The 17,995-nt window shown below is 39.8% G+C and overlaps 1 protein-coding gene across 1 annotated transcript in view; it reads right to left on the bottom strand.

Moving 5' to 3' along the window:
- Positions 1-17,995, bottom strand: part of ARHGAP10 (Rho GTPase activating protein 10) — a 153,481-nt gene that overhangs the window by 15,547 nt on the left and 119,939 nt on the right. Inside the window, exon 21 of the mRNA XM_010576113.1 lies at positions 9,492-9,630. Coding sequence (XP_010574415.1) covers positions 9,492-9,630 — 139 coding nt within the window. The remainder of the gene's footprint in view (positions 1-9,491; positions 9,631-17,995) is intronic.

The raw sequence follows: 17,995 nt of genomic DNA, 5'->3' as shown, positions 1-17,995 counted from the left end.
ATTGTGAAGTCTCAGTGAAGCAGCTAACACATTAGCGAAATGATCTTTCACGCCAGTCTGGTAAATCTGAAGCTAACGTCTACAGCAGCTGTCCTAAGTTAAAGCATTTTTAAATGATAATTCAGACAAAGCAAAAATGAAGTATGTACCTCTCTAAGCTTATAGCATACTACTGTTCCTTTTAGGAAAAAAGTGAGGGGGCTGTGTTCCCTGGAATCATGCAAAGAAAAGAAAAGAAAAAAGAGAAGGAAAAAAAAAAAGAAACTTCAGCTCATCACAGTGGTTGCATCCACATCTCACCCTGCTCTGAGCACACATCCCGCTTACACCCTGTGCTCGCACAGCGGTGCTGCTGTCAAGCCCAGCTGCCTAGCCCACTGGAAGAAAAGGAGATGGCAAAGTCTATTTTGTATGAACCACATGACTAAGTTATATTATGCCTGTTTCAAAGGCGCTGCAAAATGAGGGCTATTGCTCTGCTTGCATAACAAAAGGGTACAAAAAGAAGTGCCTGCTCTGCTAAACCAGCTCTCAAACTGCTGAGTCACTGAAGAGGTGGCAGCTGAAACAAAAACAAACTGCAAAGTAAGCACAATGAGCAAAGAGCACTGCTACGTACCTGGACTGTGCCTTCTGCAGCTGTTAGAGAATCATCTTTTAATAAAATAAGATGATGACATTACATATTATAAAAAATTTTCAAGACACTAAAACTGAAGTCACTCTTCATTTATGTAAAACTGCAAATTCACACCACCGCCAGAAACTACAGAAAGAAACTATCCAATTTAAAGGAGACTATAGATGCCGTCTACTGATGTAGACGTAACAAGGCTGATGGGAATTAATTCAGCAGTCAAACAAAATTAATAACTATCTCCAAGGCTTCTGTTATGTGCAGAACACCACTATTTCTGCTCTCCCTTGCCATCTGATGGCTCTTTTAACATCAGTTTGCTCACCGGGAATTTGAACAGCCTGAGATTTCACAAAGAACAGGTAGCTTCTTCCGAGCCTGATCACAAAGACCCTGAAAGCGCTCAGGATGCTGCACAGCATGGCTCTCATCACCATTTTGAAAGCCTCTGCGGATATTAAAAACCCAAAAACAATGCCCATAGTGTAGCATGTATACACCATTGAGCTGGGTAACAGAATACGTTAGTGGTGGGAGAACCAATAAAGAACTGCAAAAGTAATGAAAGAAAGACTGGATTATTTCCTCGGCCACTGGTCCCTTGCACATTCCTGAAAAGCTATTTACATTGGTGCTTCTATTTCTCCTCTGGGTTTTGAGTACCTTCAGTATTTGGACCGTCAGGACTGCATCTTACATGCTCCTACAGCAACATCCAAGGTGGGGATTCAGTTTGAAAGCTATGAGTCTTACTATCCTGAGCCCAGAAACGTAACTGCTTTAACAAGCCATGCACCCCCACTCATATACACGCTCAGTGAAGAGGTTTGACAGGCTGCTTTCCATCCCTTCCAGCTGCAAAACCCCAAAGGCAGAAGGGAAAGAGAAGGGGACAAGGTAAACACATACTCGGAGAGTATCATCTTCTTGAGGAAGGCTACCCCACATCCTGCACCGTGGCTCCATCCAGAACAACCATCAGAAGTCACCATATTCCAGCTCCCTAGGAACCCAGGGACCCTGCAGTCACAGATCCCAAAAATGAACTCTCCAGCTGAGGAACAAGACATGAGTTTTCATGATCTGACTGAAGAAGAGATCATGCAGATAATGTAGCGGACTTCCAACCAAAAAGGAAGACTCCGATGCAATTCTGAAAACCCAGCACTGTGAGGGGTGAGTCTGTAAGCTCTGTAGATAAGTCCTGGCGTAGGGCATTGTACTGTAACCACAAATAGATCTCATGACAACAATGGGCCAGTTACAGTAACAAATCTTTCCTTATCAGAAAAAGATCCTCAGAAAGATTAATTACAACACATACCGAGTCCAGAGAATACCAAGTGTTCAGCTTTTTTGGTTCATTTCGAGGTCAAGTGAAAACAGACACAAGGCAGTCCACAGTGTTTTAGGACATGACTTGTAATCCACCTTTCAATGAATCAGTCATCGCGATAAGGGAAACCTACGCTAATCCATCGGAGGTGAGCTGCCATTATAGCCAGCACTGCAGAAAAGGCTGAAGACAAACTTTATATCAACAAACGGTTCTGGCCCGCTGGGAAGTCAGTGAAGAGCTTGATGAACACCACCATCCTGATTACTGAAGGTGAAGGTGAGAGAAACTAGTCCTTACTCTGAAATTCTGGAACTACTACAGGTAGCCTGAGTTTGTGAATTAAGGCAATTCAATGCTCTCAAGACCAGTATTACACACGATCTCCTTTCCCTCTAAGATAATAGGAAGTAGCTGCCTTATGACTTGTTCTGCTAGGATTAGAGGATATAGGCTCTACAGCTGCAGGGAAGGACCTCTTGTCAAGGCAGCACCTCAGAAAAAAGAAAGGTTAGTGATGTGAGCATGCAGACACATAGGAGACCAGACATGGGAGCAAGAGAGTCCAATACCTAACCCAGATGTAAAAAGGTAACACTTCAGTCAGAAGCATCATAGGAGGTGCAGAAATTGGGAGAAGATGGAAGTAGGACATGCCCAAGCTTTACACAGATTCAAAATGCATTGGGAGCTGAGTGAGTGCAGGCTATACAACCAACACAGAGTAAGTAATATTTTCTCTGAAGAAAATCTGTTGCAGGACCTGGAACTTCAGACAGATTCAAATACAAGGTCCTATGGTTTAAGACACAATATGCTTCTATTTCTCTAAGAAAGAGGAGACATCAGTTACAATAATTACCTTTTTTGACATAGATTACGTTAGCTATAAATGTTAAAAAGCCCAAAACCATGCTCAGGAGTAATAATTTCTAATGCATAATAAAACAGAATTAGGAAAAAAAGTATTTTAATAGTACCTAAACAATATAAAGCAGGCTGAAGATTGAAAACAATTTTGATACAGGTAACCAAAGCCATGTAGCAAATTCTACAATCAAACCACAAGAGCCACAAAAAAAGTTCCCCTTGCTCTTTTTTAATTGAATTATAGCACTTCATGTCTGACATTGCATCTTTTGCACTATCACCTACTTCACTGCAACAGAACATTAATGAAAAAAATTGTTGTATTTTACAGACTCTAACTTACACTGTACCTTCACTTATTTAGATATATTTATTAGACACAGATTTATATACCTAGTTTAGCTATCACTTTATCTATACATTGTTTGCACGTGTAAAGCCATAATATAATAGGGTGAAAGTCAAACCATGTATCACTGGCTTTCAACTGCATATAAAAGGGAAGATCGACTATTGTTCCATAGTTCAACTGCACTTTAAGAGCTATCCATAACCCCTTCTAATACACATCTCCAAAACCAAGACCATCACTATTATCAAAACAGCTCGGGGACTAGCTTAGAAAAGCCAGTCAGCTTCTTAATATCAGAAATCCCAAACTCCTCTTTGGAAACCACATATGTTGAATTATTAAAAATTTGAGGTTTTTACACCATAGGAATAAAAATCTGAGTGATTAAGGTGCATAATTTTGAGTGCCAATCAGGAAGGCAGAAAGTAATGTCAGGGTCACATCCTCCAGCAAAGAGCTATCAAGCCTCCTACATAAAAGATGTGGCAGATTTATTTACTTTTTGGGCAAATGCAATAGGAGAACCAGAAGCTGCGTAGGACAGAGAAATTAAGCCAGAGGATGAATTTCACTACATTACATGCTTCACACTAATATTCTGTGTGTACTCTTCTATGCCATGATGTGACGCTACAAGGTATTTCACAGAAACATTGGCATAACTCACTGTGTGGGTCAACTATGAGCTGGATAAAGGGAACTAATTAAGCTGGTTTACAGTCTTCACCAAAAAAGTGTTAGAAACAAATACTACCACCCCACAAACCAGATCCACATCCACTAACTGGGGAAGTGAGAAAAAGGATCAAGTAGCAACATCAATACCTTAAACAAAAATTGCCAATTTACAACACCAGTAAAAAGCTTGCACTGTATTAAGTGCATCCGTACACAAAAGTTCAGGCTTTGTCCGCTTTTAAAGCAGACACAGCACTAAGTATTCACGCAAGGAGTGTACAGTGTCTTAATACGCTATGAACTCACACTATAGCTTACTGAGCACCCACTTTCCTTTCTAGGCAAATCCTACATAAGTAATTCCTGACATTTTATTCTTGTTAAGCCCTGTCGTCTCCTACTGCTTTTTTTTTCTTCCTCCTCCATGAAATTCAAACTTCCCTCCTCCTCCTCCTCCTCCAGGCTATTGGCCACAACATGTTTGTATTTTTGTCCTTCTCTTCCCCTCGCTCTTGGTTTAATAGCTCAATTTTGTATCTCAACTCGTTTTATTTCCTGAATTTCCAGCGTGGTGTTTCTCTTTACTCACCGTTCCCCTTTCTACTCTATGTTTTCCCCTCATCTGTTGTCAATGGATCCCTAGTGCTTCTGGTGACACCTTTATAAAAATACTTTTCCTTACCAACACTGCCAAGTGACTGCCTGTTGCCACAGAATCTGCAGGGAGCAACAACCTGCAGCAGCTTCCAGAAGAGAAGAAATAGCAAAAATATTATTAGGAAAGGCAGAGAGAGGAAGAAAATACAAATTCATTTGCCATGAGAGATTAGCAATAACCCTTCCTCAGATCAACCAGGGTTTGAAGCAGCTCTGAAGGAAGGAGCAAAGGGTGGGTGGTAGGGTCTAAACTCCCCAGGTAATTTGCAATCGTAGGGTAGAAAACAGTTTGGGGAAAACTCGTGGCTATGGATAAAAGATGGTTAGAAGTTTGCTTGGTGTCCTGGTTTTGGCTGGGATAGACTTAATTTTCTTCACAGTAGCTAGTATGGGGCTATGTTTTGGATTTGTGCTGGAAACAGTGCTGATAACACAGGGATGTTTTAGTTATTGCTGAGTAGTGCTTACACAGAGCCAAGGGCTTTTCTGCTCCTCACCCCACACCACCAGCAAGCAGGCTGGGGGGGGGGGGTGGGCACAAGGAGTTGGGAGGGGACATAGCTGGGACAGCTGACCCCAACTGACCAGAGGGATATCCCAGACCATATAACGTCACGCTCAGCATATAACGCAGGAAGGGGGATACATTCGGAGTTATGCCATTTGTCTTCCCAAGTCACCATTACGTGTGTCCTAGAGCCCTGCTTTCCTGGAGATGGCTGAACATGGCCTGCCCATGGGGAAGTGGTGAATGAATTCCTTGTTTTGCTTTGCTTGTGTGCATGGCTTTTGCTTTACCTGTTAAACTGTCTTTATCTCAACCCACCAGTCTCCTCACTTTTACCCTTCTGATTCTCTCTCCCCTATCCCACTGGGGGAGAGTGAGTGAGCAGGCAGCTGTGTGGTGTTTAGTTGCCGGCGGGGGTTAAACCACAACACTTGGTTAGGACTGGGTTTTTTTGTTTAAATCCAGGTCAGAATAATGTTATGGGCAACTCACAAAATATATCTAATTCTCTATGGAGAAAATAAAATGTTACAATACGTGACCTACTTGTTAAACCCAAAGCACAACATGGCAAATATCACTGTATTTGTACATTCTACTTTACAAACTTTTATACTAGCAAATTTCTGAAAGAGGAAATATTGCCTATTTTCCAGTGGCTCAAATAGCAGAAGATACAGATCAAAGAAAACTGCTACAGAATGCCTATATGGATAACCACATTTCATCTAGAAGACACTGCTTACCTTCAGAACGCCAGCTGTGGTGGCAATCTGAATTAGAAGGAACGTGCAAGGAACTGGGTGCAGCTAACATGGAAACTCGGTTTTCTTCCCCAGAACCAACTGTGGCTTTGAGGGAAATAATGCGCATTTTGAGAATGCGCTGCTGATGAAACTATACCAACATCAGTCCCAAAACAGTCTGAAACATGCTCTCCTTATAGAAACAGTAACCACCTGGAGCTCTGTCAGAGCAAAGTAGACTTTGACAGTGGCTCCAGTGGAACCTAAGGAAGATAGATGGCTGCACGATGTTATTTCTGTAGCTTAAGGGCAAGTGTGTACAGACACTTAAAGCAGAGAGGAAAAAGAAAGAATGCAAATTCTTTGGTTAACATTAAACTGAGATTGCCATTGCTGCTCTGCCTTAAAGGGAAAAAAACACCCATACCAGCGGAGAGCACTACAAGGAAGCAATACTCTATCCAGCTCACTACCATAATTACCAGTTTATGTCTTGAGATTAGCTTGTGCTAAGCATCCCTGGATAGAAGGGATTTTCAAACAATACATGTTTATGACACAGTGCTCCACCAAGTATAAAAGGTAATTTGGCCATCCTGGAGTATTTGGAGTTTGACTCCTGTGTCTACATAAACTACTCTAACTTCATGACTGACAGGGGAAGAAAGCTCTCTATGTTCCACCACAGAGTGTATGTAAAAATAAAATCTATTTATTTATAGTATTTGGCTCTAGATGGAAGTGTGAAGTTAAAAATATCTTCAGGAAAAGGTTGAAAAATGTTTAGGGTGCAAAATAATCTTAGAACAGCCAATTTGGGTCTCCACTGAGAACCACCCCTGCTGTGGGCAGTAAGAGCCAACCATCACCCAACTCTCTACTTATCCCTACAGCAGTACATGACAACACAGGGCATATGTCTGATGCACACAGAGCTTTCAAAGAAAATCTAGCATCAGGCAGACACACACTTACAGACATGAAAACCAACAGCTTAGCAGGGCTTCAAAATGGCACATATGTGAAACATCACCTTCCAGTTACACCGTATGCATAGTACATCTTTAAATACTGACATGACAATTGAGCAGTCAGGGCCTTGCGAGACATTTCAAATCAGTCGTATAAGCTTGCTCTCTTAGCTTCTTTCACCACTCTGGCCATGCAGTCCCCTCCTAGTGCCAGCCAGGAGGTGAGGGTGTATTTGCCTTCATTTGGTGCTCCTCTCACCATGCTGAAAGCTGTAGCTCCTTTTGTTTTTAAAGGTGGGACAAGGAAAGGGCATGCCATCACAAAAAACTCTGCCAGGAAACATCATGGTGACAAAAGCTATCATTCAGGAAAAAACAAGCTTTTCCTTTCTTGAAAACAAATACCACAAAAAGTATTCTTGCTATCCATGACGTGATCTTGCTTAAAGTAAACTACTGATATAAACCAGCCTTGGAATATCTGATGTATCTTGACCCATAATGCAATGTCCCTCCCGTTGGAAACAATGCAAGCAACTCTTTTGACCACAAAGCAGTCACCATCACCTTGTTGACTATATGATTCTATAATGATCAATCTCTTACAGGTAACACCCATGTGTTATAAACATCAGCGGAAACTTGAGAAACGAGATCCTCTTGTATTTCCATCTCCCCTAGACTCAGTATGGTATTTACTGTAGCTCAGTGAAGACCTGCAATACTATTTTAGAGAGGATACCGAGACTTTAAGGATTGATTTTGTTCCAATTTGGCACAAAATGCAAAACATTTCGAAATCCTACACAAACAGAAAGGATTATTGTCCACCTAATTCTGGGATAGTCCAATTTATGAGAATAATGTACGACCAAAGCAGAGTTCAACAGCCAATGCGACATTTCCTGGAGCTACGAGAGCTACCACAGCTATACAAGCAAGTCAGCCACTGCCTTTCCCTGGCCACAGGACCCCATGATGCACAATGACTGCTGAAGTCCACCAAGTACATTCTCCATTGCTACACATCTACCTCTGCCATTGATACAGTGGGGCTGGTTTGGGTTTGGGGGTTTTTTTGTTGTTGTTAAGGCAAGGCCCTCTGAGTCATCAGAACTAGAAGGGGAAGAGAAGCCGGTCTGGGGTGAGAAAGTAGAGGAAAGAAAGAAGGTACCATTCACGAACTACTCTGTCACTGTCGAGGCTTGTTACAGATGTAGCACTTAAGCAAACTTCACAGACAGGTGAGAGGAAGAAAGAAACTGCTTTTGACAAATAATCTAAGATCCGCATACCATGCACTTTTTCTTTTCCTTCCAAACAGAACTGTTTAAGCACTGTTTCCAACTGAGCACAAAACCTCAAGCCATCAGAAAAAGTTTCCAAGACAGCAGTACAGTATAATTTTTGAGGAAAATTAACAAATGGAAAAAATGCCCTGTTCCTTCAGGTTGAAGGTACCTGAAGTTCCTGAATCCTCTGGATAAAACCAACATTTCCTTCTTTTATTCTCTGAAGTGACATTATCAATGTTCTGCTAACCTTATGTTCCTTAATTAGCTATGCTTGCTTTCGTAGACATTCCAGTTTTATACCATCTACAACATGTTTTCCACACATGCACCTCTTTTTGTCAAATAAAACTTATTGTTAATCCTACCCGCTACTAGTGGACAGTACAAAAGGATAAGGAAAGAGTAACTTTATTCCTCTACTGAAGAAATGACATGATGTAAAATACCTATAAATCAGGAATTCTTTCAGTACATACGAGAAAATATTGTTCTAGCTAATAAAAACTCTAATCAGCAGTTAAGTATTTGTGTGTGCATATAGAAATATAAACCCATTGTATGGCTATCAATATATTCTCATGTGTTACATACGCCTACAAATATATTTTACACACTTGCTTCATCAACAGAACAGGCTACTCAGAATGCCATTACGGAAAATACTTGTAACAAATCTTTTCTCCAGACATGCTCCTTCCATCTTTTTGGCACTGAAGACTGGAAAACTTTGTCTTGATATGTTAAAGTTTGTATGAATAGCAAACCAGAGAATTCAATTCAAGTTCAACTTCTGATTTAAAAAACAAGTTATGTTCAGCTTTGTGTGTTATCAAACTTGAATATGTATTATAGAGATAAGACTAACATTGTAATGTCAATTTTTTCTCAGCTGAAGTCACACTCAAAAACTGAACATCTACAGAATCTGCGGAAAGTGACAGACTGCACTTTCATTGGGAAACGGGTATTTAGTTTGTTAAGAAGAAATTAACAACGATAATGTTCTTAGACAACAGCATCTGAGCATACACTCATTACAGCGTATTTATCCAAATCCCAAATTTGGCCCTAAATCTTAATAGCCCTGCATCTAAGTGTAGCTTAATAGTGTCTTGAAATAAAACTAGGGTAACACATCATACAGAGAATAACTTACATATTCATTGCCTAAATAAAAAACACTTAAAATTTTGTAACACGTTACAGTAAAATCCACTAGGTTTCTGCAGAAAAAGAACATTTCTTTCCTACAAACATTCAAGTAGCCTCTAAGCTCCACCACAACATATAAACACATACCTTTTTGTAGCAGAAGAAAACAAACACAATTATATGTAATTCTGAAAATCACTCGCTTGCCACCAAACTGAAAAGGGAAATGTGTTTCATGTGCACAAACAAACTGGTGGAAAAATCGTTACTTAATATTCAGGTTACTTACAGATTTGTTGTCCAGCCTGCAAGATCACCACTGTCCATAATAAGGTGATTTCCATCCAGGAGCCCAGGGGGGCTACTAGAGAAGGCAGGTGTCGGAGACTGGGAAGAAAGAGAATCCATGCTCCCGGTTGGGGTGTCTTCTCTGGGAGAGCTGTGACTGTCAGCTAGAAAAGAGACCGCAAGTCAGAAGGATACCAAAAGAATCTTCTCATGAGCCAAAGGAGCTGCTTTGGTAACAATGTCCTGAAATATATACAAGAAGAAACCTTACTGTCCCATCTTCACAGGATATTTTGGAGGAAGAGCAATCCCCCAGCATTTTCCCAGAAGGTACCATTGCACAATCTCCTCCATCATTATCAGAAGGCCATCTTCACAACACAATGTATTCCTGGTCCCCTTTTCAACATGTGTTTTATGTGGATGAAATGCTAGATTTTGGGGGTTATTTTTAGACAAAGGCATCACTTCAGATAACAAAACTGTTTAGGCCATACACATTTGTGTGTCTCTCTAAAAACACAGTCTCTAAAAACAATTTAATACACATTTGAGGAAATGATTGCTCTCAAGTACCATAAGCACAATCCTATCAAACATGAAACAATGAAATTTAAAAAGGTCAGAATAGGCAAGAGATCTCTAACAAACACACAATACCCAATAACGTTATTTTTATTACTCCTTTTTAACGGTGTTACTTTTAAGAGAACTCATTTTATTCTGGTCTACTATTTGTTTTCATAAGCTACTCTTGGAAAATCACTCAGGAGGCAACACCTTCAGATATGATTGCTCAAGAAAACACTGAAGGAACATCATTCCTATCCCATGGACGGTAAGAAATTACCAAAGTGTCACAGCACTCACTGCAAACCATGCTGACACATCTAGCCAAACAGCATGTTCTTCACTGAAAAGCTAACCTTCACTCACACAGCTTTTCCCTTTTAAATTTTTATTTAAACACCAGCTGTATATAAGTTTTAAAGGAGATGTAAGAAATGAGGAACATTGCAAACATTAAAGTGTCCAGCACAGATAAGCCCGCAGTCTCGAATGGGGCCTGTGGCTGTTTTCAGAATATTAGCATTTAACAGTAACAAGGGTCATTTCCAGCCACCCTTTACAAGGCTCCCTGCATCCTTTCCTTTCCTCCTCTGTCCATCTTATTCCCACTAGTACTGGTGAACATGGCCCACAGCTCTGCTAAATAACATCACAAAAGTCCCTCTAGAATGGATTAGATGCCACTGACCCCACAGTCTTGGTAAAACAGTTCTGCTCCTTCAGGAGCAAAAGCTTTGTGGAAAAAATGAACCACCAAGTCCTAACACAGCATCACAATAATATGATCAAAAGCTGTTAAAATATCATGCCTGCTTGACAAGCTGTATCTCCTATGTACAGTACTATAGAAGACAAAGTCCTGTACAATATTACTTTCTACTTCTAAGTGAATTGGCATCGGCACAGCAAACAACCGAGCTTAATTCTACTCCATCAAGCTAAGCAGTACTGTTGCAATTATGTCTTTATTATTTTTTCTTAATTAATTAAAAACGCAACAACAATGAAATGTGGACAATGAAAAGCCATCTTCACTGGATAAAATCCTTCTCACAACTTTATTACTGCCTCAATTAGTTCAGTTCCTCCTGCTTCAAAAGCAGAAAGCTAACAAAGCACTCACCCGCTTTCCCAGCCATCTCGTCCTCACCCCCTCCTAGCAACTCTCAGAGAACAACTTCCCCGGAGAGTAAGATGACATACACCTAAAAACACCGAAATGATAAAAGTGATCATCTGGAAATTTCTCCCTAAAGCAGCTGCTAATTTAAGGATCTAAATTAGCCCATAGTATCAAAGTATGGTAAGCTCTGAGGAGGAGAACGTTAACCTGGGAAAGTGAGTCACCCGCGCTCCAGCCCAATCCTGCTCACCTCGCACCTCCTCGCTGCACCCAGGCCACGATGCTGCCGCTCACGTTTACATGACATGGCATGAGAACCGTAGGAGTGTCAGGTAAAAACTAATTAACTACACCTCCTTTGCAGATGTATGTGTCACAATGATAAAGATCTGAGAGATCAGACAGTAATTTTACTTTATAAAGAAACAGAATTCCTTAAAACTAAATAGACTTAAGTCCTTTTAATTCATGACAGCTTCTTTTCAAAATAGTAGTATTAATGCAACTCAGATTATCAAACTGCGTACACTGTATTAGAAGGCCACATTCACCTCAAGCGTTCACTTAACATTACTAAAACAGCAATAGAAAGGAATATTAATCTGTTCTTAAATATTACGAATATGACCAACTCACTGCACCTCCCTACAGAAAGCAGACATTTTCTTCTGCTGAATCGTTTCTCAGAGCACATAAGAGAAAGTAAAAAATACTAAACACTTCAGTCACGCACAGTAGAGTCTACACTGGAGACTGCAGTATATAGGCAATTGCATTTGACATTACCATCAATGAAACTGTGTGTTAAATCTCTCCTCAAATTTTACTTCTTCCTTCCCTCCCTTCCTGAGCCAGTATTTTCTCATGGTCAATACTGCACTGCACTCTCAAGAATAAGATCAGGTTTTGAACACTAAAAACAAATCAGGTATTTAAACAGGAAAATGCCTGCTAAATTCTATGGGATTAAGTGAACACCCTCTAAAAACACGTTCAAAGATACTTTACATTTCTGATGTTTTCAATTATCTGTTTTTGTAGAGTAAAATAATACCTTTATTCAGGAAAAGGCAATTCTGTATAACTGCAAAAACAGATGACTAAGGATCATCTAGCAGATTTTCATGATTAAAAACAATATATGCTCAAAACCCAATTCTTTGAAAGACAGCGTCATTGCTCTAATTTCAACAGTACAAAGATTTCACCCTGTATGTTGGCGACAAAAACTTCTGCTCACTTCAGAAATCATAGCAATTCTTGTACATGGCAGAGGCCATTGAATTGTATCTAGTTATCTCTCTATTAAGCTTAACAACCTGCTTTTGATTAATGCCCATCTCATGCTGGGCCAAACCGTATCTTCCAAAGAGTCTTTGTCTGAAGACATCAGCAGATGAAAAAGGATTAATGCATGTACCTTCACTTTGTTAGGCTTTATTTTCAGGCATGACCCATGTAATATGCCTTGCTAATAATTATAGTATCTCTCATATCCATTTTTTGTGCCATGTGAAGGTATTTAAACGATGTCCTTTAGAAGGAGAACACTAAATCTCTTACTGTAAAGGATTTTGCAGTTTTGGAATCAGGTACCTATTTTATAAACCTGTTACAATTTCCCAGAGCTCTTTCTGAAGAGTGTACATCAGATCTGAATTCATGATTTTTTGTTGTGGTCCCACAAGTGCCACACTGAGCATTAATTCCACCCCTTACTGTTACTCATCAATCCCCTGTTCATACATCCAAGGCTGGCACTTTTTTGCCATGGCTTTGAATTAATAGTTTACAATGAGCTGATTGCCCACCGTGACTAAAAAAGTTAGCAGAGTCACCGTTTTCAAGGATGCAGTCCTCCATTCTGTAGCTAAAGGCTACATTTTTCCTCTAAAATCTGTAAATTTTTTTCTCAATGCAACAAAGCTTATTTTCTTTAAATGGGCGCAGCTTAGCACAGGACCACAACTCCTATGTAACTACCATTGTCATTATTTGCAATTCCTCCAAACTTTGTCCCATATGTAAATATATCATCAAGGATTTGTATTTACCTTTATAAATACTGCTCTACATTAGCATTCCTCCAGTTTCTTCAAACGTCTTCAGCATGCTACAAAATGTTTTAAAAATTAACATTGCCAAGCCATACAACCCCATGACCAGAGAACTTTTTCAGGACAAGTTAGATGGTTTTATATTACTCAGAATAGTCACCTTACAACAGGCCTACCTTTGAAGTTTTCTGCTTGATCCTGCCGATTATAAATCCCACATCGATTTTCATAGCTAAGTTCTTTTTAACAATTCTTCAAAACTTGTAAGATATATTGACTGCTAGCTATTTCCTCTTTTTTTCCCCCCACTGCCCTTTTCCTGTATTTTGCTTTGTGGAGCCAGTAAAGATCCTAAGCTGCTGGAGATTAAAAAGCCTTTAAAGTTTTGACATGGTTTGTTTGTTGAAGAGTGTGTTAAGGACATTGCTGGAATTGAATCAGCTTTATGGTTTTCCTTTTACCTCAGAATTCAGGGGCTCCCTAATATTGGTAGTCTAATATTTTTACTGTTTCCCTCCTTTCACTCTCCTTTACCTCCAACATTGTTCTCCAGCAAGCAGCATTGTCAAGTTTCCCAATTCTACGAAAAGGCTGACTGCTACATTGGACTGACAGGTCCTTTCAAAGAGGAGCTCCAGAAACTTCCTATTCTTCTTTTCTACCACTTGAATTCTAATGAGGTCTTACACTATAAAATAGGGAAGGTGTGATTTCTTTTAAAACTCATTTATATCATTCTTTGAGCATACAGTTCAGTATTCTTGGTGACTTCATTTTATCTCCTTAAAAATGTCCACCTCCCTCCCTTTTCTCTCCCATTATACTCTTATCCTTGGGTGCCAAAGAGTGCCAGAACAGATGAAGGACATGAGGGTTCTCAGTATAAAAGCAGTAAGTAAGTCTGAATGACATCTATAAATTTTTGTCAACATTCCAGGCATCAACTCTTCACCTTTTCTTTGTTATATTTGTGGGAAGCCTGTGAGTGCCTTCGGCCTTCAGCTTGGCCATCTTTCTAGAGGTGCCACCAAGCTGCTTCTACGATTCATCTCCTCATCCTACACAAATAGGCATAAGATCCAATTTTACTCTCAACAGAGTTAAAACTGGTTTCACATTCTCACCACCTTTTGCATACTATTTAAATTTTTTGACTGCTCAGATCCTTTTAAACTGTCATCTAAATTATCTTCTTGTTTCACTGTTCTAATCACAACACTCATCCAAACCTTACAGCTTTCACTGTGCCTCTGCAAAAGATACCCATGCTTTACCTTTATGGCTGTTCACATTTCAGACCAGCCCTATCTAGAAAAGAAGATAGCTTAGGCTGATCCTAACCATTTACTGGTTGTGCCTAGCTGGTACTACTTACCATTCAGTTTCTAACCCAAATATCCTTCCTCCTTCCTCCCCTCCCTGCCTCATGTCAGCCCTTCTCACAACAAAAATTCCCCACAAGGTAAGAAAGTACCTATACAGACTAAGACTTAACTCATCTAGCAATTCCTTTTCCCTCTCGTCTGGATGAGCCTCAGATAGTAAAGGCTCCCAGGCCCTCCATACCAGAAATCTGAACTCAGCTTCTACCTAACTGAACATGACATGCCTCCCAGTTGCCTTTTTTTCCTCCTTTTTCCATCTGGCTAGTCTAAGAATATTTTTTGTTGGCATCCAAAGTTGAAAAAAACTTAAATAGTTTGGCAGTGTCAATAATCAGATCTTTACTTTAGTCCAAGAATTCTAAATAAGAAAAAACATTTGTAATAAAACCTACTAAAACCAGAGCGCTAACACTATCAGTTACTTGCTTGAGTGACAGAGTTTTCTTCCAACTTCAGCTTAAGTAAACTAAAAGAGTTACATACTTTACTATTAAAAGAAAGACTAATCTTTAACATCAACATTACAACCAATGTCTATAGTTCAAGGGTAGCCAGAGGATGAAAACAGTTCATGGAAGTGAATGTTTCTGGAGTAAATCAGGAATATATGATGGTTTCCATTGAGATACACAGAATGGGCAGAACAGAACTGTCGTCTATGTTTTAAGTGGTCATCAGATACACAAATAGTGGCAAAATAAGAGGATAAAAGGCATGTCTTATTCCACTTTGACAGTCACACAGGTCTAGTCATAGACAAGGGGTGATGAGGAGGATTACTGAGGAGAGTCAAGTCATCTGTTTTTGAGTAAATTAAGAAACTGTGTACTTTGTTCATCACACCACTGAAACTGATCAACAGAATTATTACTCGCCTCCAGACTACAGAAATAGTGCTATTTAAACACTTAAGTTTCTAAACTAAGGTGAAATCACATAAAAGCAAGCTAATAATGATCTATTATTTGGTTAAAAATAGTCATAGAGAACGCTAAAACTAAACAAGAGGGTTATTTCACTGTTCCCAAATAATGGGTACTTTGGAGGTCAGATTCCTTTAAACACTCAGAAAAATAGCTTTGTATTACTGCATTTCATTATCAAAAAGTATCCATTATCCTCATTGTGTAGCAAATCCTACACACTGCAGTACTACCTTAGTATGCAGTTAGTTCTTACATAAATCTAGACATCATAGACTCATACACCCTAAAACCAAGAGCTTTCATGGAGCAAATGGACAGCAGACAGCCCACACATCCATCAGTTTCATGCTATCTTTCAAAACATACGCAGTAAGAATTAGATCTCTATGCCAGCTATTTTTTTCTCTCAGACAAAATAATTAACACAACTATTAGAGTTGACTACAGTTTTTTCCTAAAGACCAACTTTGATATATTTTTCAAATGTGTGCATGTACAAGCGTGTTTATCGTAGGCACAAAGTAGCTTTCCTGTAGAAAGATTGTTTTTCCCAACTCCATAATGATTCAGATATGTCAGAAAAAGGAGGAAGTTGCACTAGACAGATTTTGCCTCAAGACCGGCTGATGCAACTCAAGAACTGTAGCCAGAAAGGTGAGTGTCTGAGTTGGGGCTAGGAAAGGGAAAGAAATGTGCTCATCTGCAAGTCACTTAAGGGCAAGTGGAGTTTTGGGACCATGCCCCTGCTCTCCTCCTTTTTGGTACTTTATTTCTAAAATGCAAAGTTCAATTTTTAACAAGCATCTTTCTAGACATACACTTAACCTGGAATAGAAAGCCATTATTTCAATAAATATCTCCCTCACTGCAGGTCCTCTCTCAAAATTCAAGAGAAATATTGCTTGGATTACTTCTTTATGTCAATAAAATCTCAGAGACGCACAGAATTATAGGTAAGCCTTTCACTGAGCAAGCTAAAACTAAAGTGGGTAAAGAATTACAATTTATTCCTCAAGCTGTGGAAAAACCAGTTCAAGACAGAGTCATGGATACAAGGTTGGGGAGTTAATTTATATCACATAATTAAGTTTTGAAACACAACAGAAATCAGATACAAGCATGCAGAGGGGTTCCTCCTTTGATTTGTGTATACTACGATAACAAGAGCAGTATCTAAACTCAAAGATTACTCATTTTTCACCAGAGTTTGCTTGGCAGGAAACCACACGCAACCTCCAGCCTTACCAGGCTGGCCAGACGCCACACATTAATTTCATGGCTGAAAAATGCAGCGATGAACTGAAGCTACTTCCTGAAAACTCTGACAAATAGTAGAATAAATTGATTGTCCCACAGCTTTCATAGGTTTTTGGTAACACTGAGAGTTTGGGGTTTCCATAAATCTAGGCAACATTTACCTATGGTCCAGGCCTGTATTGAAACCTACCAAAGGAACAGCTCTAGTCTAATCAATGAGGATGAGAACCATGAAAAACCAATGCAGATCAAAAAGGGGTGCAATGCTATAATCAGGGCTAAAAGTTCCCTAATTCAGCAGCACTTCTTAAATTGCATAAAAAACTCCAAAGTCCATGAAAATATTCTTCCATGTTTTCTCTTCTGTTGTGTTGGCAATTCAGCCACTGATCAGCTGGAAAATGTCTCTGTAAGGGTCCTTCCACCCCCCAAAAGGTAAGGTGGACAAAAACTCTTTTCCTGAGCTGTCAAACAGAGATAATACTATGCTGTTGTCTCCTCTTCTCTGGCTGTTTAGCTTACTTCACTTCCAATTACTTCCCATGACTTATTAAAAGGAAAAGTTTCTTACCCATAATTCCACAACCCATGGTGGTACTTGGATGACGACAAAGACTAACTGCTCTCACATTGCGTATGTGACGCATCTGTCATAAGAAAGCCACTCTGAAACATTTTCAATATGCTGCTGACACTTGGCTGTGCCTCCTTCCTCATTTTGTTCACCTCTCTCCTTCTGCCCTAACAGTGACTTCAACAGAGGGATGGAAGCAGGATGCCAATGGCTTATTAAAAAGCCTACTGAAAACTAGCTGAGCAGCCCTTAAGGAATTTTTATCAGCTGTTTTAACTGAACATCCAGGTGACACATTTGTGGAGGAACCTCCTAGTCTCCCAGCTAACGATTTAAAAGGCAGCAATTAGGAAGACAGATTTTGCTACCTCAATTTAGTTAGGTCAACATTTTCTTCTATGCCTGGATTCTTCTACCACTATCCATACTGCTGACACTCTGGGGTTAGATGTCTGCAAGTGCATTTTTTATTTTTTTTAAAAAACACATCTGGCAAGGGCTCAGGGTTGGACTCAGCTGCACTGTGGAAGGGAGGCTGTGGAGATGGATCAAGGCGGCTGTGCAGCACACAGGCAGCACCAAGCAGCGTTAACGGCCAGGGAGACAGAAGAAG

The sequence above is a fragment of the Haliaeetus leucocephalus genome, unplaced genomic scaffold (genome assembly GCF_000737465.1).
Source record: "Haliaeetus leucocephalus isolate CR32 unplaced genomic scaffold, Haliaeetus_leucocephalus-4.0 Scaffold21, whole genome shotgun sequence".
In the NCBI taxonomy this organism is placed as follows: Eukaryota; Metazoa; Chordata; class Aves; order Accipitriformes; family Accipitridae; genus Haliaeetus; species Haliaeetus leucocephalus.
This window is presented reverse-complemented; position numbering and strand designations above follow the sequence as displayed.